Source organism: Pristis pectinata, chromosome 28 (genome assembly GCF_009764475.1).
Source record: "Pristis pectinata isolate sPriPec2 chromosome 28, sPriPec2.1.pri, whole genome shotgun sequence".
Lineage (NCBI taxonomy): Eukaryota > Metazoa > Chordata > Chondrichthyes > Rhinopristiformes > Pristidae > Pristis > Pristis pectinata.
In genome coordinates this window covers 23,785,933-23,808,468 of record NC_067432.1, presented here as the reverse complement: position 1 = coordinate 23,808,468, position 22,536 = coordinate 23,785,933, and the positions used below count along the sequence as shown (strand labels likewise).

Below are 22,536 nucleotides of genomic sequence, written 5' to 3'. Positions count from 1 at the left end.
GGATCCATGAGCCTATGCATTTGAATCAGGATTCTACCACTGAGGAAGGAGGTAAGAACAAGGTAAACCAAATGCACTTTTAAACAAAATGATGTATTTCAAAGTGTTATTTAAATCTTATTTTAATTCTTTAGTTCATTAATAGTTTTTAAAAGGTTTCTGAATGCCAGAAACACTCAGAAGCATTGAAAGCCTTTGACAGTTGTCACTGAGAGCAAGAACAGAATTGCAGTAGAGGAATTCTTCAGTGTTCCTTCCAGCAGCAGTGATTGTCTCAGTTCTTGGCTGTCGGTGAAATGCACCCAGCAGCCATAGGTGGCCTTGACTACACTGAAAAGTCCATGCCCATTATGGTTTTCAGCGAGTTGCTGGACCTCCAGTGCTCCTTCTACCCATCATTTTTAAGTTATGGGTTTTGTGTTGGAGAGTGGCTTTCATATACCTACAGCATCTTTTCCCTTGAGGCACAGTGGAGTTTCCAATTCAAAAATGCAGTTAATTAGCACCAGGATCTCCCAGTCACTCATCAAACCAGTCCTGGTATTTCCTAGTAGAGAAGCCAAGACTCTCTTCATGGATGCGAATCACTGTAGACTTCAGCTTCATCCAGACACTGTGTACTGCAGGTCCTTCTAGCTGGGCATCATCAGGTGATCTGTAAGGTGTTGTCTGAGAAGAGCCCTTTGCATACTCCTTGAGGCCTTCAACATTAGATTTTTGGGAGAATTGCTTCAGGACCAAGCTGATTCAGTGCTGGTCAGACCAACAAGTCAAATTGGCTCTCTTCATGATGTGGCAGATCATCCTGTGGTCTCTTGCTCAAACAATAATATAATCTAATAGATAAGTGCCGAGATTGAGAGTGTTGCCATGCAGTCTTTTGCCAGAGAGAAACACAGACCAGTTATCTACTTCCTCACTACTTTTCTACTCATTAATAGGTTACCTCCAATTTTTTGAGCTCTCGTTTTTGTTCACAATCACACAGAAAACCATACTGAATGCCTTCTGGAGGTCTTCTGATAATTTCATATCTAACTCATTAGATGCCCCACCAAATTCTGGAGAGTCAAAGCTCTAACTCCCCATTGAATAAAACGGCAATATCTCAACACCTGTTCTCTATAGGTTCAAGGTGGCTGCTCATCACCACCTTCAAGGTTATTTTTACCTTTTCTTGTTAACCATTGCAACCATACAGACAAAAATTTGTTTAGAAGGTGGTTTACTTCTGTTAAATAAACAATTTTATAACTGTCCAGAAATAAAGGTGCCTTTACCTGCTAGGGCACCATAGGCTGAACCTTTTATACTGCAAGTTGGTAATTTGAAATGACAAAATTATGCAATTTACTACACAGATTGCTGATTTAAGGCAGGCCAGATTCAAGGTCAGGTGTTAATTGAAATGAGAAATACAGCTTACTGTCATCCAATTCCAGCTATAAGCAGAGTTAAAAGTAGTTTTACCAAATCTTTCTTCAACCCCACTATTTCAAAACAGCAGACAGAGCATCAAATGCAATGAAAAACTTTCTTTGAACGTTGTCACAAAGAGATTTTGAAACTGTAGACAAATCACGACCAGTCAGGCTGCAAAAATGAGATTTGAATTTTTAATGCATAAACTTCAAGTACACAGTAACTTGCATTACAGGGACAACAATTTCTTCAATTTATGAAGCTATGAAAGACACTTCCAAATAAATAAGTGATTCACCTCATAATTAAATCTAAAACTAACCCTTAAAAAAGTGCAAGTTTTCTTTAAAAAAAGTGTCATATCACTGGCCTATGTTTACAGAACTAATACTGTGCAAATTAAACCATCTTTCTTTAAGGCAGCAGAATTCAAATTCAATCAAATTCCATACCTTTGGAAGATTATGCATCACTAAGGGCTTGTAGTGATGCGACAATTAAAAACATTCATACAAATGGAGAATTTCTTGCTTGGAGCACTTCGACAAATGTAACTGTATCAAATACACCATTTACATGCAAGATAGCAAATTACTAGGAAACATGTTGCTTGAAGGAATGAATGTATTCCATAATGCATCGACTCTGTGAATGCTAATGCTGGGCACCTGGAAAGTACTCATTGAAGAATAAATATTTTGTGAAACTTGTGGCGTACTTGAGGTTCTGCTGCCAGTATTTGCAAACACATTGTGAACTTAGATTCCACTCACTGTTTTTCATCAGCAGTTATACTGCAGACAGTCATGGTGTCACACTGGTAGTTTTCCAATGCAGGGAGCCAATGCCCAAATTGGGAGCTTGGGAAGATGGTGATGAAAGCATCAATTTCTGAATTGATTTTATTTTTAAATACTCTGGAGTGAAAATAATCCTGAAGATATATCCCAACATTTTCTCCACTACTTTTCACCCTGAGTAAAGCAATACCCCACAGCTTGACTTTTCTCCCCCACACCCATCCTCATCACCCATGGCAAACACAGAGGCAGAGTGTTGTTTGGAAAGTAGTTTAGTTTTTAAGTAATTAATTCACTACATAACCATCCAGAAACAGACATGCCTTTTATTGGCACAGATACCGAGGGCCAAATGGCTGCCTCCTGGGCTGTAAATTTCAATGCTTTGAGATGCTAATTTGAAGATTTACCACATGGATTGCTCTTGAATTCAGATCAGTCAGGGAGTACATGCTGCGTCTGCTCCAGGTACAAATCTAGCTTATGGTCATCCAACCTGGCCACACTTAAGTATGGCTCCAATGACACTGCCTGCTCTGTAGTTCAAGTTCTACTCCAGGATAATGCCGTGGAAAATTGTGAAACAGATAGTGCCGATATTCTTGTCATGACAAAGTTCTGAACATGTCACAATACAACATATTTTGCTGTAATCTATCCTTTTCATTTTACATTTGACAAATAGGATATCCAACTCATTTAAATAAAGGGGACTATTTGCTGAACTGCCCCCTGTGCTTTATGTAATTAGAAAAATAAAATTGTACATTATTCATTGCCGGGCAAGTTAATAATTTTAGTCTAAGATTAAAAATTATTAAAAATCTTTAAAAGTACATAGTTATTCTCAATTAAATACCCAATTAATGGAAATTTAAATACTTCTGCTTAAATTTATTATTGATGCCCATACATAGCGCTCAACTATTTTTGGTCCTCATTATGTCAAACTCAAATTCGCTCTCCATTCTATTCCTTGTTTTAAAATAATTGTGGAATTGTTATTCTCTTCAAAAAGATGAAAAATCAGTCCAAAAATACCCTCAAATCAAAAATTGATCTTCAATGCAGCAAAAGTAAATCAGAGGGTTTGCTGGGGAGGGGCACAGAAAATAGAGATTCATCAAGCTTTGAAAGTCTTCACAGCTTTTGACAGATTGCTGTAAAACTCAGCCATACTAGATGGAAAGAAAGAGTCCACCACTGATTGGGGGAGGTACCCACCCAGGTCAGTCTGAAAGAATGTAGTCAAGTGGGTCTTTCGTGGCTCCCTAAAATTGAGACAAAGACACAAACAATATATAAAAAAAACAGGAGAAGACAAATTAGCTCTGTGCTTGCTCTGCCACTCAATATCATAACTGATCTCCTACCTCAGCCCCACTTTCTTGCACCAACCCCATAATCCCTTGGTTCCTTTAATATCCAAAAATCCATACATTCATCTTGGATACGCTAAGCAAATAAGCCTCTACAGCCCACTTTAAGGCAAGGACATCCCAACTTGGGTAGGGAAAACAGAAATGTACACATTACTTCAGAGAGTCACACCATGGGTCCTATATAAATTGCAGTAAGATGTCTTGTACTCAAATACAAAATTCAAGGGTCACCACCCTCTGGGTGAAGAAATTTCTTCTCAAATCCCTTAAATGGACCCATTTTGAGACAGACTCTCATTTCTAGACACCCCAGCCAAGGGAAACAATCCCACATCTACTTGTCATGACCCATAAATACTATGTATATTTCAAAAAGATCACTGCTTTCTTCTAAATGCTCGAAGGAATGGGCCCAATTTGCTTAATTTCTTCTCATGTGACAATTCCCTCCATCCTAGGAATTAATCTGGTGAAACTTTATTGCACTCACTCTAAGGCAAGTACATCCCACTTTGGGTAGGGAAAACAGAAATGTACACATTACTTCAGACAGTCACACCATGGGTCCTATATAAATTGCAGTAAGATGTCTTGTACTCAAATCCTCTTGTCATTGGACCAAGACTTTGCTCTGTCTAAACTGTGGGTAGTTGATGTGCAATGGCTTTCCTGCATTACATCATCCACTTCTCTGAACTGGAAATAGAAGCAAGTCATCCTAGACAATGAGGGACTGCCATGATTACTGTAGTTCTCTTGCGACACCCGTCTCCATCTCCCGTTTGATATTATCCCTATATTACCACAGCCTGGAGACCTACACACAACTCACAGCAATGTTTTCTGTCCTTAGTGATTCCAGATTCCACCCAGATTGATTCTGTATCGTGATTCTTGGAACTAATATCCTTTCTCATTAATATTCCAATTTCAACTTTAAATTACAATGCCACTGCAGCTCGTTTTCCAGATTACCTGCCTTTCCTGAATATTGAATATCCTTGGGTTTTCAGCTCCCAGCCCTGATCACCTTACAGCTATGCCTCTGTAATTGCTCTTTAATGTATCCATTTTCTCTCTCCTCCTGATCTACTTACTTCCTGCTATACCCACCCCCCTGACCCTATAACACTGTTTCTTTTCTCTGCTTCCCCCTGCCCATCACCTATACACCCCTCCCATTGGGCTCTCCCCCCGTCCCACCCCACTGTTCCCATCTGCCCACCCCACCTCCCTCGATTCCAAGCTCCACCTTCTCTTCCTATCGGATTCTATCTTCTGCAGCCCTTTGTTGCCTCCGTCACCTCCCAGCCCCTGATGCCTTTTTCACTCTTCCCTCTGCCTATCACCCCTCCTCACCTGGATCCACCTATTGCTTGCCAGCTCTTGCTCCAACCCCCCTCACCTCTTTATACTGGCCATCTCCCCTCCATTTTTCAGTCCAGATGAAGGGTCTCAACCTGAAACACTGACTGTCCATTTACTCCCCCCCCCACCACTACCGAGATGCTTCCTGACCGGCTGAGTTCCTCCAGCGGTTTGTTGGCTCCAGATTCTAGCATGTGCAGTCTCATGTCTCTGCCTTATTATGAATGCTTCATGCATTCAGATACAGTATCTTTATATTTGTCTTTTTAATATTTTTAGTCAGTATTCTTGTTCCTATGACCCTATTTGTAATATTACCAGTTTTTCTTACCTGGATCCTACTTGTGTGTGCATTTTTCTTTGTACGCTTCCTGAGCCAATTTAGTTATCCCATTCAATTTCCTACACTGCTTCCCTTTCTCCCCCCACTTTAACATTATAAATTTCTCTCTGCCAGGACACACCCCACTTGTTAATTTAAAGTGTGTGCATTAGCATGTGACTGTATTGTGGAGGGTCGTGGCTGTCACGTGACAACACTGACCCCATCTGGTCCGAAGACACATCACTGTCAATCAAGGTTTGGCTCCACCCCTGCCCCTCAGGGCACACCTGACGATTGGTCGCTTTAAACACCTTTGTACCTGGCACATTTGACCATTGGCCCTTTTGAACTACCTGGGCTGGACCACTCCCAGCCCTCCAGCACTATAAAGAGTGCCGCATGTGCTTGGTTCTCTTTCTTTGTTGTCTCCGAGGGATGCCGAGGTAAGCTGTGCACTGCTTAAGAGAAATTAGTTAGAATATCCCTCTAGCATAGAGCTGTGCTTGCACTGAGATTGAAGGGTGGCAGGCATCATATTGTTTCTTCCTTGGTTCATTTGTACCCAGTTTTTTTTCACGTTCGTGATCACCCGTGTGCGTTCATTCCCGTTAATCCTGTCCCGCATTTGTCTTTTATAAATAAATCATTCTAACTCCAAAAACTGTGGTCCAGAGTCCTTGTCCTTCGAGACCTTTCGAACTTGTCTTACAACAGTGACAAAAAACATGTCCTGGGCTCTTGCTCTCATTATTATACTAATTGGTCTAATCCTGTCATTGTATAAGAATAATGTTGGATTTACAATCATATGGTTTATGGTCACTCATAGCAGAAACTGGGTTAATCTGTCCCGCTCAATAAAATGAAAAAAACAATATCATTTGGTTGAAAAACCAACTGATTGAGAAATGTGTTTCTGAAGGAAGAAGGGGGCATATTTCAATGAAAAGATCAAGAAAAGTTAAAAAGGAATCTTACCCTGGAATGGGAGCACAAAAACATCCACAGGGATGATTGAATCCCCTCACATAATGAGGTTTAGGAGGACAGCCAGGGTGTTCCACATTAGTAGCTGTGAAGAAAGCACGATATTTGTCACTTCAAATAATAGTGGCACAAAACATTGAAACCACATGGGAACACAGTTTGCAATGAAAAGTTTACTTTGTTTTACCACTGGGCCTTGCACTCTGGCTCAATATTTTATGAACCAAAGTTATTATACAAATTCAGATATGTATTCATTCACAGATGGTGGCCATTGGTAGAAAAGCCAGATTTATTGCCCATTTGTAATTGCCATTAAAGAGTGACTTGCTGAGTCATTTTATGGTGTCAACACACTACCGAGTTTGTGGCAATTTCCCTGAAATTCATGTTAACTATTCATAATACTTGATTAACAAGGAACTCTCTTTTTTTCTCCCCACATCAGAACATTTTATTTTACCCTATTTATGCATTTCAGTTAAGCAGGTTGTGTTAGTTACCATTTGAGGATATCGTTCCATCTTCATATCGTTTGATTAAAATGACATCCACAAAGTCTCTTGGGGAGATAATGCCCACAGCCGCTGATGGTGTAACAGTCCTGCACACAGACATAGTCTAGAGGGATATAGCACAAACAGTCAAGATTTCATTTATCATGTATTTTTGTTGAGTAGCTGGAATATGACATTTTTCCACATATTTTTAGCCGAATTCTCAAATAGGGGTCCTTGTTTCATAAATGTTTGCCTTCATTTGAAGTTTTCAAAACAAAATAGGACAGCAATTTTTCAAAATACTGCCACTTTCAAAACATTTCTATTAGACAAGATGCTTGATATTTATCAATAGACATCAAATGCTATTACTCTATGGTGTTATGTTATTTTGATCATTAGGTTTAGTTGCTAACTTGGCAATTGCTGGGCACTTTCAAATCATTACCAATATGTAAAAACAAGCAAGATTAATCAAAGTGGATATAGGCTGCAGAACAAAGCAATTTTTTCTCCAAAGTAATCTGCATTGGAGACAAAGTACAATATTCAATGCGTAATGGATGCATGTCAAACAAAAATACAATAAGAAAGCAGAATCAAAGGAACACGAAGACACTACTAAACTGATCTTGGATACACAGTACACAATTTCAAAGCTTGCAGACAGCAATACAGTAAGCAAAAAGGAGGGTGGCAGACAAGGAGGACAGATAAACTGCAGATATATGGTCTGCAAGGATGCTGAAGGTAGTGGAGGAAGTTCAGAGGTTATCCTTTTAAGTGGCAACAACCCTTAAAAGAAAATCCACTAACTTTGTATCCTGTAGATTAAGGGCATGGATTGCAAAGGGCTCATAATCAAGGAACACAAAGCATTAGCTATTCTGCAGTCTGATACACATTTTAGGTACACTAAAATAGGAAGGCCTTTAATCAAGAGCTCACAATATGTTTGGGCGTGTTGGAAGAGGAGCCTTCCATTTTCCCAGGAAGGGGAAAAATCAGAAAAATCACAAAGGCTTTTTAAAAACAAATGAATGAGAAAACCATGGGTCAGAGAGTGAGAAAACATCAAAAAGAGAAAGACTATTTCTTCTAGTGGCCTCTGTGTTATCTTAATAGATATATTTTGAGGAGAAATTTAATTAGAGCACCAAAATGGAATTTAGAAACAAATGATCATTTTACTGATTCATTCAGGTAACTTTGCTTCTTTACCTAAAATAGTTCTTACAGGCAGATATAATCCCATTGCACTCTCTTATATAGATCTTTATGATCTAATAAGTGATAAATAGGTAATATTATGAAGAGCCACAAAAAACAATGTCTTTTTTTTAAAGCAACTAAATTTCATGGCAATAGTCAAATTTTGTAAGGACAGAATATATGCATCTCTTTGATGTTTAAAAGGCTTCGGTCTCAAATTAATACCTTTCAGTGATGGTTAAAGTCTTTCATGCATCTACAAGAAAGCAAGCCATGTTCTAGAGACAGCAAGAGCAAATGCATGCTAATTATAGCTCATTGCTCAAATTATTTTCATGAAAGGAAAACTGTGAAGAATAAATCATGAAAGAATATTTCCCCAAGTTTGACTACATTTGACTGATTAATTGATGACAGAATGACTGAAAAATATGAGAATGCGGTGCAAGATCTTTTATAAAGGATCATACTTTACTTTGACCAATTGTTTGCAACAACAGTGAGATGCACCATGGCAACGTGTTGTGTCAGTCAGGTGATGTAAGAGACTGGGTAACCCGCCCTGCCTGGTGGGTACCAAAGATGACAGGAGTCAATGCTAAAAGCTAAACAGATTTGTGGCTTATTGAACAGGGTAACCGCGCATCTGTCACTACAAAGGAGACCAGAACTCTGACTGGATGTGGAGGTGGTGATCAAAAGAGCTATGGGTGGCTTGGTAAAAGTGGGATTTCAGAAAGTCCAGCCAGAAACACATTGCTTCAGATGCAACACCGAGTTGAAGAATGAGGGGCCTAATTCTTTGGAGAGAATGACTGGAATGCTCTTGCAGGAGATGGGATTTGGGAAGAGAAAACTAGGAATGCAGGGGAAGGTGCAGGAACTTGCGAAAGTACAGGAAAAGCCTCACTGAAAACATTTCCCAGGAATGTACAAGAAACAATTTAAAATTGATAAATTTTAACAAGTGCGTTTCCTTATTAATTTCACCTCAGATTAGCATCATAAACCGTTAATGGCTTAAAAAAGGCATGGTACAAATAGGATCAAACAAAATCTTATATGATTTGTCTGTACTTCAAAAGGACATTAAGTAATAGAGCAATGATTATATACAGAGGTACAAGTTTATTGCCATGTGCACAAGTACAGTGAGGTACAGATACAATGAAAAACTTGCTTGCAGCAGCAATAGGCACATCAGTATAAACAACAAACAGAAGATAAATTATACAAGTACACATATATCTAAATGAAAAATAATCAGGAAAAAAAAGGGTTTGTCCAGCTTTTAGTCACTGGCATAAACCGACCAAAAAGACCCACATCTCTGGGGAGATCTCTTGCAAGCTTATTTTCCCCCCAAAATTTTTTTAAATGAAAACACATACTCTGTACATGGAACATAATCTGGCTCACATGAAATTTTATGGATTAATCATCAGATTTAATCAGAAATGTGGGCAAGGTTATAGGAAATAGGACAATGCATATGGTTTACTTTCTTTAAATGGGTAAAATAACCTGCAATACAAGCTTGCTTGTACTGTCAATATGATTTGCAATCAAAAAACTGGAGATGTTAGAAGTCTGAAATAAAATGAAAGATCATCAATGTGAAACATTAACTACGTTTCTCTCTTTCACAGATGCCAACTGACCCAATGAGTATAATAGTATTTTCTGCATCTTTTCATTTTATACAGCAGACCACAAGAAAAACAAAAGATGTGTCAGCCATGGTTCAATTGGTAGTGCTCATCTCCGAACCAGAAGGGTAGGACTCCTCTGGAGACTCAATCACAAAATATGGACAGAAATCCTGGTGGACAGAAATCCTGGTGCATCACAGAGAACTGGAAAGAGCATGCCATTTATGACTGAGATAAGGAGAAAGGAGGGCAGCACACTGGCACAGCTGTTGCCCCTCAGTTTCGGGGACCCAGGTTCAATCCTGACCCCGGGTGCTGTCTGTGTGGAGTTTGCACTGTGTCCCTGTGGCCATATGGGTTTCTTCCAACTGCTCCTGTTTCCTCCCACATCCCAAAGATGTGCTGGTCGGTAGGTTAATTGGCACTGTAAATTACCTCTAGTGTGTAAGTGAGTGGTTGAATCTCGGGGAAGTTGAAAATGCAGGGAGGAAAATGTATGACAAGTATAAATGGATGGTTGGTGTGGACTCAGTGGACTGAAGGGCCTGTTTCTGTGCTGTATCTCTCCATGAAATTTCTTCAGTGAGAGGGTGGCATTATCTGGAGATAACTTAGGATTCGTAAACTCACAGGCCTCAAATTTTAGTTGCAGTACACCCAATTAATAATTTGCCATTTAGAGACACATGGCTGCTGACTAAAGTATCATTAACTGACATCATAGTACATCACTTCATGGCCATCACCAGCTAAAAGAGCAATTATTGCAACTGTCTAGTGTGACAAAACCACAAATTCTTCTTGCAAGTTAAATCAATCATGGCAAATAAACTTACATCATCGATGGTCTCAATCAGCTCAAACACTTTAACATTTTTGTCCCACTTCACTCTTAGTCCGTCAGGCACTGGTTTCAGACATTCCCAAACTTCCTGTGGTGCACCTTTAATTATCCCTTCACCTTTGTACCTGAGTCAAGGACCACAACAACAAAGGAAAATGTAATCATAATAATAACCAATTGCTTTTGTTTTATAAAACTTGGAAATTAATAACATTTCAAATTGTTAAAACATTGTAGTGGGAAGGAAGAGGATTCCGCAGTTAAGGATAAAGTACATTTTTGGTCCAGAGCTCTACACTGCATTTGACCTAGGCTACCACATACCTTTTGGTTCTAGGATGTGTGAATGGATGAATATGAAAATACTATTGGGTTGTAACTACCTGCTGCTTTACACAGCAATGAATAGGGAGACAATTTCTCCATGGAACCCAACACATCCAGTTTAAATTTCTCATCTGCTGCGCACAGATCCCTTCATGGCGCTAACCTGAATCTCGCCACTTGACCCTTCACTTCATCACTGGCAATTGTGCCTCCAGCCACCAAGATTCCAACAGCCAGGAATTTCATCCTTAATCTCCCGAGTGTCTCCACCTCTCTCCCCCCATTAACCTCAATGAAAGGTACAAAATTGTTACAGGGTAGAAGTTTCTTCTCATCTGCCCTGAGTGGTTGATCAAATGGTTCAGCCATCAAGGACAGGGATGATTTATTCAATAGTACAGAATGGCCTACTCTTACTTCTGATTCCCCATGTTCTTATATTAGCTTCCTTAAAACCCACCTTTTGACCAATCTTCCAGCAATTTTTCCCTATCTGCTCTTTGGCATAAAGCTTAATTCCAAAATTACATCTCCCTGAAGTTTTTTCTTCTATGGCAAGAAGCATTCAAATGCAAATTCTAACATATAATTGGTGTCATCAGCAATCTCATTCCCAGCAGGTTTCTGTTCAGGTTCTGTACATGAGAGTGCAGTCAGTACATTAATCTTGATCAATATAGAAATGTGAAAATAGACCAACTCTAAATTTAATTTTTTTTAAAAATTTTATTTACAGCGTAACAGGCTTTTCTGGCCCAATGAGTCCGGGCCGCCCATTTTAAACCCAAATTAACCTACCCGTACGTCTTTGCAATGTGGGAGGAAACCTGACCACCCGAAGGAAACCCGCGCAGACACGGGAGAACATACAAACTCCTTACAGACAGCGACAGGAATCGAACCCCGATCGCTGGTGCTGTAATAGCGTCGCACTAACTGCTACGCTACCGTGCTGCCCCTTTAACCCTGGAAATAAGCATCTGAGAGATCAGGTAAATATTTCCAATCCACACATATGTCGGAACTAGCCAAATTTATTGCAAAAACACACACAAGAATGTCAGTCCTTATACATAGGTTACAGGTTGACAAAAATATCATTAAGGGACAGATGTGATATTAGAATTCCCCAAAGTAGCATCGAAAACTCAGAACACGCTTATGCATCAGCTCAATAGATCATTAAACAGGATAGATTGAACCCCTTTTACCCTCAACTCCATTTCCATCAACATTTAAAAAATTAACATTCTCTTTCTAGAAAACTGCAATTGAGCCCCCCCCCCCCCCCAATTTCTTGAGGACAGAATTCCAGATTTCTACCATCTGTGATGCAAAAAGGTGTTTCCTGACTTTTTAAAGAACTCATGGATGTAGACAGCGCTAGCAAGGCTGGCATTTATTGTCTGTCCCAGATTAACCCGTCTAGGCCATTCCTGGAGACAGTTAAGTGTCAACCACATTAGTGCGTTTGGTTCAAACGATCTAGATCTGTCATGGATATGAGGTCTCCTCTCCTGAAGGACATTAGTGAACCACGTGGTTTTTTTTTAAAATGACAAACCGTAAGTTCAGTTCCCATTGCAGATATTAGCTTTTTCCACCCCAGCAATTCCACATTTACTATTTGAATTTAAATGTAATGATGGGATTCTTCTGATCATGGTAAACTTGGTACAATGGAAGGTTCTGTGCACACATATGACCCTTCTGACTTCTGCATGCAGAAAGGATTACACCGCACTAATCAATTCTATACTTAAAATTCACATATGTCCAGCAACTAAACTACATCAGCTGAAACTGTTGCAAGACAATGCACAATTCACTTAATCAGAACTACTTTCACAGAGGATGACGTCTTGAACAAATATACACATCTCCACACTCACAAGTTTCCAGAATATTCTGATGATGGTCTCCAGGATACACAAACTTCATTCTACCAAAAAGAAACAAATTTCAATAATTACATTTTGTACAGAAAATATCAAAACTTGCATAAGCAAAGACACATTCTTTTTAAAAATCATAGCAATAAGATCTAAAATGTTTTTTTTAGGTTCAAAATAATTAGGTTAAATAGTTAAAATGATAGAAATTATTTATCCCTTAATACAAAATATACCATCACATTAGTGCTCTCTCCTTAACTAGGAATCTTCAGGAATGATTATCACAGTTGCTATACTAAGAAGTGTAGACTCAGGACAACAGCAGTCATTTGATATGATGCAAGGATTCTCTACAATGGTGTACAATAGGTGCCATAAATGGACATGGGTAGATTCCGCACACTTATTTTCTAAAGAATGGCTAAATGTTGACTAGAGAATATAAATTAGTCCTGAGAAGTCCAAATTAAAAACCAAATCATTTAAATTAAAATTCTAACTTCCTGCTTTTTTTTTGTTTCCCTTTTATTTGTTCTCTTGAAAACTTTGAGCCAACAAGTTTTGTTGCTCTGAGTTAGAATTTAATTAAGTAATAGCAAAGCAATTCTTTCCAAAATGAGGCCCAAAAATATCCAAAGCAACAAATAAGAAAAATGTGCACAAACCTCTTCCACTTTTCAGGAAGCCCTTAAACCTCTGACCAAGATACAGGTCATGTCTCCTGAAGGTTCCTGGCCTTATATCAAATTTTGTTTGTTAATGTTCTAGCAAATTGGATTGGGACATGTAGCTAAAACAACTTTCTAAACAAGGTTTTTGGGGTAAATTGGTAGATTGGTACATCTTAGGATCACGTGGTTGATGGATAGAGGTTTGGCATGCCTGGTATTCCTTCAGAATGAATACAAGTTATAACAACAAACTGAAGAATACATGGTGGGGAACAAAAGAAACAGGAGCAGAAAGAGACCACTCAGTCCTTCCAACCTGCTCTACAATTCAACAAGATCATGGCTGATCTTCAACACCATTTTCCTGTTCTTTCCACTAATTCCTCAATTCCTTTAATATCCAGAAGTCTATCAACCACAGACCTCCAAGTAAGAAATCTCCAGGTGAAGAATTTTTTTTATTTCAGTCCAAAATAGTCCATTCACTTATTTGGAGTCTGATCTCTAGCTCCAGACTTCCAGCATTTACAAAATACTTTGAGGGCTTGACAGAGTATGTTTCAATCTTGTCATTTCTCATTGTTTTAAACTCCAGACAACAGAGGTCTAGCCTACTCAATCTCTCCTTGCATGACAGACTTGTTATCCCAGGAACCAGTCTGGTGAATATTTGCTGCACTCCCTTGACGGTAAGTACATCCTCCTATAGGTAAGGCAATCAATACTCCAGGTATGATCTCACCAAGGCCTAAATATAACATTGTAGTAAGACATATTTACTCTTATATTCAAATCCTCTTGCAATAAAGTCCAACATGCCATTTTCTTTTCAAACTGCCTGCATGTTCGATTTCAATGACTTGAGCCAAGTGTCTTTGTACATCAACATTTCCCCATCTCCTATCATTCAGAAGAAAAATTCAGCATTTGTTTTTCTTTGCATTATCTTTACTTACATTTAGCTTTATGTCATCAGTAAACTTAAAAATGGTACTTCAGGTCCCGTCAGTTAAATTGTTGATACAAATAGTGAATGACTGGAGCCCAAGCACCAATTCCTAGGTGCTTCAGCCTGGCAAGAACTCATTCATTCATGTTCATTGTTTTCTATCTGGTAACCAATTCTCAATCTATGCAAGCATAAACCCCAATTTCACATGCTTTAATCTTTTTCACTGGCTTCTGCGAGGGACCTTAATGAAAGTCTTCTGAAAATCCAAATTTACCACATCCACAGACTCCTCTTCATCCACTCTACCAGATACATCCACAAAGAACTCCAGTAGATTAGTCAAACATGATTTCCCATTCATAAACCCTGATCAAAATTACTATTATTTTCTGAGTGTCTTGATATCACTTCCTTTATTTTAGATTCCAGTATTTTCCCAACTACTGATAACAGCTAGCAGTCTGGTAATCCCGTTTTTTCTTTCCTTTTCTGAGATAGTGTGGTCAAATTTGCAGCCCGCCAATCTGCAAGAACCTTTCCAGAATAGATAGAACTTTGGAAGATGATAACCAGAACTTCCACCATTGCCATAGCCACCCGAACCAAAACTCTGGGATGCAGATCATCAGGTCCTAGAGTTTTTCGGTTCATTAATTTCCCTATTTACTACTTCCTCATTTGTACTTGGACCCTGGTTCTCCAGTACTGCTGGATGTTTTTTTTAAAAACATGAATTTCTCTGCAATTTCCTTTCCACCCCCCCCCTCCCCATTATAAATTCACTCATCTCCTTCTGTAAGGGACCCACATTTGTCCTCACTAGCCTTTTCCCTTTTGCTTACCCATTGAAGCTCCTACAGTCTGTATGTCTGACCAGTTTGCCTTCATTTTCTCTTTTCCCTCTGTCAATTTTTAGTCATCCCTTGCTGCATTCAAACACACTCCCAACTCTCAGGCTTGCTGCTTTTTCTGACAATTTTGTAATCCTTTCCCTTAGATTTAATACTGTCCTTAATATTTTCTTTAATTCATGTATGGGCTACTTTTCCTGTTGTGCCTTAAATAATCTCCATTTTTGCAAATTATGTATTATTTCTTTAAATGCTAGCCATTACATGTTGACTGTCTTACCTTTCAATGCAAGACAGTAGACAAGTGAACAATCTACTGAAACTAAACTGCCCCTCACTTTTTCTTTCAATTAAATTGAAAACTCTCATCTCAAATTAAATTGGATCACTTTCAAGCAATGTAAAATCCTGTCATATTATGGTTACTCTTTCATAGAGCCCCCCTTTACAACATTATGAATTAGATAGCTATTTATCAGTCACATGTACATTGAAACACACAGTGAAATGCATCTTCTTGCGTTACTGAGAATGTGCTGGGGGCAGCCATTTCTTTTTGTACAGCATTAGATCTAAAATGGCCTGTTTCATTGCTAGTTCCTCAACATACTGCTCTAGAAATCCATCTTGTATACATTCTAGAAATTCAACCTCTACGTTGGGCAAATCAGTGTTAATAGATTAAAGTCCCCCATAATTAACGTATTACACATATATATCTAAATCTAAGTTCCTCATTCATCTCAACTACTACTACTCCCATTTGTTCTCTGCTGCTTCTTAGTTCCAACCAAACTAATTCTATTTCTACCTCGTCATGGCCTGCACCTTATTGTCTGCCTGCACTTTCTCTGTAACTGTAACACTATATTCTGCATTCTGTTATTGCTTTTCCCTTGTACTACCTCGACGTACTGAATGGATGCCATTGCAAAACAGTTTTTCCGCTGTACCTTGGTACATTACAATAATAAACCAATTTACCAGCCTGAGCAAGATTATCTCTAACGATGATATCCCTTATTAACAGCACTTCCCCATCTCCTTCCCCCATTTGCTTGTCCTTCCTGAATGCTGAATATCCTGGAACACACGGTTCCCAGCTTTGAACACCTTGCAATCCCATTTCTGTAATGGCAGTTAGATCATAGCCATTAACGACTATTTGTGCTGATAATTCTGCCACCTTCTTGCAGAGAAATTGACTGCTACAAATGTCAGATTTGTTCAAATGAGGAATTGCTTAAGAACCTGGGTATACCGAAGTACATTCTATATCTGAGTCACGGACCTAAGATGATTGATTCTAGAGAAACAAAGGACTGCAGATGCTGGAATCTAGATGAAATCTATGATGCTGGAGGAACTCAGCAGGCCAGGCCCCTTCTTCAGGACTGAAGATAGGAAAAGGGGAAGCTCAATACTTAGGAGGGAAAAGCAGAGCAGCGATAGGTGGACAAAAGAGGGGGGCAGGGTAGGCACAAGGTGGTGATAGATAGATGCAGGTTAGAGATAGTGATAGGCAGGTGCAATGATTGATTCTAGTTTTGTGATACTTTGAATAGCTAACAGAAATGTGGATTGTTGAGTATAAATTTAATATATTAAGAAAATATTTACATCATTTCTTACTTTCTATTTATACTTATTTTTCACAACTAAAACATTACAGATATCACATCAGAATACAAGCATGCAAACTGTAATTGCTGGTAATTTAGAATCTTATTCTGCCCTATAGTACCATCTTTAAGTGAATCACACTGCAGTCTTCCTGCTACATAATAGCACGTGTGCAGTGATCTTAATCAACACATCCACAATAAACCCAATCTCAGTGCAGACTTGTGTCAAGCAAGGCAGTGTCACACCAATATATTTTTCAAATTGTTCACAAGATTTCACTTTACCTCCAATAGATTTATTGGTGGAGTGGAGCCAATTTACAGGACAAGTATGACTTAAACCTTTGGAGATTCCCTCTAAAAAGTAGCTCACACTCCAACCTCAGTCACTGAGCTGCACTACACTGATGACACTTGCTTAATGTGCATATTTGGAGGCCATGCTCCAAGTCAACAACTTGTGCTCTGAAGTAAACAAGAGAACAGACTTTATGTTGATCATTTGCAAATCAACATACCCACTGTGTAACACCACCATCTGACAAGAGAGGTCTGTGACAAAACCTGTGGAAATTGTTGACCACATCCCATGTTTCTGGTGCCACCTCTTAATGAAAGCAGACTATGATGATACTAACCATCACCTTAAGTGTGCCAGCACAATCATTAGCTGCCCAAGGATGAGCATATTGAGATTAAGACCTCAAACCTGGCACAGAGCTCATGAGTTACCAAGCAGCAGTGAAACCCATCCTGCCCCTACTTCCCCAATACTTCTGTACACTCCCAAGGCATGGATTATCCAACTGCAGGCACCTCAAAGCACTGAAGGACTATCAGTGCTGGAAAATCCTCCAAATCCACCAGTAGGATAAGCAAGCCAAGGTAAACATCCTCTCCCAAGCCAAGAGAATTTCTACTTGCATTCTGCTGGCTCTGATGTGGACATGCAAGTAAGCAGACTGCCCAACGCCAGATTCCTGAAATAAGCACCATATTTTGAGTTGACAAATGGATAGAGGAAACAATTCAAGGTCGTTTTTACAGTCCTCATGAAAAAGTGTAACATCTTCATTGTTGGAATCAAAGCCCCATGACTGCTCAAAATGAGCAGCATTCAGGATGGCACTGAGGACCTCAAGTCCCCTCATAGGGAGCACAGAAGCCTAGCGAAAGCAGCATACTACCTCCCAATATTCTCACTCACCCCATCAAGCATACTCTACCCCATCTCTGGCAGCATCTACGGGTTGCACATTAGCCTCAACAGCCACATCTGAAGTCAAAGCTGGAGTGGAAGGAAGTCAACCTGGATAGTGAGGGACTGCCGAAGTAGCTCTTGTGACATAACACGTTAGGACAGAGGTTAGAGATAAGGTGAAAAAGAGACTTTCAAAGAGGGACATTCTAATAGGCAAATCTTAGGCAACACTAAAATTGCATTATATGTAATCTATTTCTTATTTTGGGATATTTTCTTCCCTCAATGTATTCAGTATTACAATAAACAAGGCAGGATTAACATCACGAAAGATGTAAATCAATACCACTGCTGCTTAAGTAAAACACTTCATTCAAAGGAAGATCTTTCTCTCAACAAGGTGAAGGAAGCATCCACTCAAACAATGACATTAGGATTTATTTTAGGGCCACTCTGGGAGTCCAACGTTTTTTTTAATCGGATCAAAATGAAATCATGGACAAACCCAAATTAAACCATGGGTCACATCTAAACAACAGAACCAGGCAACACCTTTTTGTTTAAAACAAAATGCTGGAAACTCAAATAATTTCAGATTTCAATTTTGATTTTCAAGACTGCAAACCAGGTTTTGTAAATAAATCAGAAACAATTGAGCTACCTGTAAATCCATTTGAAAACCAGCAGTCACAAAACAAAGCAGTTCTTGACGTTTGAGTCCAGTAGCAGAAGCACTAGCTCTGCTGCACACTGGTTCCATCAGACCCACCTCCCTCCCTCCTCCACTACCCCCCTCCCCCCTGCGAATCCCACCCCACACTCCCAACCCTCCTACCCCCTTCACTGCCTCCCTCCCCCATCCCATCACCACCCACCCCTACCCCATCACCCCTACCGCGCCTCCTACCCCCACCCTTTCCCCCACCACTCACCCATTCACCCACCCCTACCCCTCACCACCCACCCCCTCCCCTCACCAACTACCCCCTCCCTCCCCCACTCACCCCTCCCTCCCTCCACCAACACCACCCCTCCCTCCCCCCTCCCTCCACCACCACCCCCCACCCCTCCCTCCACCACCCCCCACCCCTCCCTCCCCCCTCCCTCCACCACCACCCCCCACCCCTCCCTCCCCCCTCCCTCCACCACCACCCCCCACCCCTCCCTCCCCCCTCCCTCCACCACCACCCCCCACCCCTCCCTCCCCCTCCCTCCACCACCACCCCCCACCCCTCCCTCCCCCCTCCCTCCACCACCACCCCCCACCCCTCCCTCCCCCCTCCCTCCACCACCACCCCCCACCCCTCCCTCCCCCCTCCCTCCACCACCACCCCCCACCCCTCCCTCCCCCCTCCCTCCACCACCCCCCCACCCACCCCTCCCTCCACCACCACCCCCCACCCCTCCCTCCCCCCTCCCTCCACCACCCCCCCACCCACCCCTCCCTCCACCACCACCACCCCCCCCACCCCTCCCTCCCTCCACCACCACCCCCCCACCACCACCACCCCCCCACCCCTCCCTCCCTCCCTCCACCACCACCCCCCCACCCCTCCCTCCCTCCCTCCACCACCACCCCCCCCACCCCTCCCTCCCTCCACCACCACCCCCCCACCCCTCCCTCCCTCCACCACCACCCCCCCCACCCCTCCCTCCACCACCACCACCCCCCCACCCCTCCCTCCACCACCACCACCACCCCCCCACCCCTCCCTCCACCACCACCCCCCCACCCACCCCTCCCTCCACCACCACCCCCCCACCCACCCCTCCCTCCACCACCACCCCCCCACCCCTCCCTCCCTCCACCACCACCCCCCCACCCCTCCCTCCCTCCACCACCACCCCCCCACCCCTCCCTCCCTCCCTCCACCACCACCCCCCCACCCCTCCCTCCCTCCCTCCACCACCACCCCCCACCCCTCCCTCCCTCCCTCCACCACCACCCCCCCACCCCTCCCTCCCTCCCTCCACCACCACCCCCCCACCCCTCCCTCCCTCCCTCCACCACCACCCCCCCACCCCTCCCTCCCTCCACCACCACCCCCCCACCCCTCCCTCCCTCCCTCCACCACCACCCCCCCACCCCTCCCTCCCTCCCTCCACCACCACCCCCCCACCCCTCCCTCCCTCCACCACCACCCCCCCACCCCTCCCTCCCTCCACCACCACCCCCCCACCCCTCCCTCCCTCCACCACCACCCCCCCACCCCTCCCTCCCTCCCTCCACCACCACCCCCCCACCCCTCCCTCCCTCCCTCCACCACCACCCCCCCACCCCTCCCTCCCTCCCTCCACCACCACCACCCCCCCACCCCTCCCTCCCTCCACCACCACCCCCCCCCCCACCCCTCCCTCCACCACTCACCGTCCTCTTGCATGCCCTCCAGCCACTCTCATCCCTGCTGTAACCCAGCAGCTTCTCGGCCACCGAGTCCGCCACCGCTCTGTAATTCATACCGCATCGACGCCGTGCCCGCGGGTCAGCTCTGGGGAAGTCGGGGTTAAGCAGGCTCACCTGGCCCAGAGCCGAGACCGGACCCACAGACCGCAAGCCCCGCTCCTCCAGCCTCCCCGCCCGGTGACCGGCGTCTGCCGCGCTCTCCCCATCCCCGCACTGCCGCCGGCCGGCGCCGCGCCGCACTCTGGAAGTTGGAGTTCCGATACTCGCTACCATCAAGGACCTTCCTCCCGGAGCCGAGCGCCGATGGACTACAACTCCCAGCAGGCTCCGCGGAAGAACGCCCACCAGCGGGGATTGACAAGCCAGGCAGCCAATGAATAGGCGGAGAGGTGCAAGAGCGAGAGGCAGGGGCTCACATTGTAGCTGCAGGCTGTGTGTGTGTTGCAGAGGCGTTCCCACCTGACAGGCAAATACCTATCCAGCTCTTGAATTGTCTCAGGGAATTCCTCCCCATTCAAGCAATGAATGCTTGCTCGTTGCTCAATCCCAGAGGCAGCAACGATGGTGCCACTTATTCTCAGCCAGTCAGCTGCCGCTCTGCCTCTCATGAAGGAAATTGTCACCACTCTCCCGATTGTCATCGTTTTTTCTCCCTTATATTTGCATAGAAAGGAATGTTGTTTGTTTGATGGAGGGATTACTTGGAGCTGGCTGATTCACTTCCCGCAAAAATACGCCATCACCAATGCTTAATACAATTATAGAATACTTAGAGGACTTTCAGTTCTCTGATAATTAAAACATGCACGTATGAATTCCTGCTAAAAGGTGACCAAACTGAGAAATGTCGAAATTTTTGTTTGGTGGTGCACTCTCACTCCTGAGACGTTACATCTTCAGTTTTAACTCCTGGTGCGGAGACACCACTACATAATCTTAAGTTAACGTGCTCAGTACAGAAGTGAGGAAATGCTGCATAGCCAGGGATACTGTTCTTCAGAAGTGGTGAACAAAGGCCCCGTCTGCTCTGTGGAGCAGAACAGTGGATGTCTTCCTTGTGTGGTGGGTTTATATTTCTTATTTAGCTTCCACAAAGCCAAGTGCAAAAAAACCTTGTCTTGTTGCTCTTCGCTTTCTGGAAGCTTGCTTTGTGCAAGTTGGCTGACAAGTTTTCCATGAGATGACAATGACCGTAATTCAAGAATATTTAATTATTTAAATTGCACTTTTGTTCAGAGTTTCCGGATGGCACAATATTATTAGCAAACAAAGGTTTAAGCAGCATTCAAGATCTTACAGAGATGATACTGGAGCTGAGAGGGTACAACATCAAGAAGGTTTGAATCAACTGGGGCTCGTTCCTCTTAGAAATGTGGAGGCTGAGGGGTGACCTAATAGAGGTCATTAAACTCATTAAATTTGCCAAGGGAGGTACAGGAAAGGGTCCAAAATTTGGTGAGTGCCTGCACGGTAAAATTCCCTTCTCCATCTGCCTATCACCCTTCCTCTCCTGGATCCACCAATTGCTTGCCAGCTCTTGCTCCACCCCTTCCCTTCACCTCTTTATATTGGTCAGCTCCCCTCTATTTTTCAGTCCTGATGAAGTGCCTTGACCTGAAAGGTGGACTGTCCATTTCCCTGACCCATTGAGTTCCTCCAGCACTTTGTTTGTGACTCTTGGGAATCCTTAGCTCATGACAATCAAAAGTGGAGAAGAAGCATTCAGGATGGTATTGGGTACTTTAATTCGATGCATCTGGAGCAAACTGCTCACCAGTTGTACTGTCAGGCACGTTCTGTCTGATCAGTGAAAGAGTTTGTGGTTCCAACATTCCCTCATCAGTCACTTCAGAACTCACATAACTTGGGTGGAAGCATCTGAAGGGACTGCCTGAGAAGAAGGCAGATCAGACCTATTCACAATGTTTCTGATGTGATCTCACCAAGGCTCTATATAATTACGGCAAAATGTCTTTACTCTTGTGCTCAAAACCCATTTTATTAAAGGCCAACATATCATTTGTTCCTAATTACGCACACACTAACTTTCAGTGATTTCAAGGTCCCTTTGAACATCAACACCTTTCAATCTCTCATCATTTATAAATATTCTAATTT

General features: G+C 42.5%; 1 protein-coding gene across 1 annotated transcript; it reads right to left on the bottom strand.

Moving 5' to 3' along the window:
• Positions 1-1,602: 1,602 nt before the first annotated feature.
• On the bottom strand, positions 1,603-21,050 carry stard5 (StAR-related lipid transfer (START) domain containing 5). The gene is made up of 6 exons (XM_052040539.1): positions 20,383-21,050; positions 12,712-12,761; positions 10,485-10,617; positions 6,788-6,905; positions 6,276-6,369; positions 1,603-3,493 (listed from the first exon to the last, which is right to left on the bottom strand). Exons 1-6 carry the CDS (start codon positions 20,689-20,691, stop codon positions 3,346-3,348), a joined length of 852 nt encoding a protein of 283 aa, XP_051896499.1. The 5' UTR covers positions 20,692-21,050; the 3' UTR covers positions 1,603-3,345.
• Between the last annotated feature and the right edge of the window lie 1,486 nt (positions 21,051-22,536).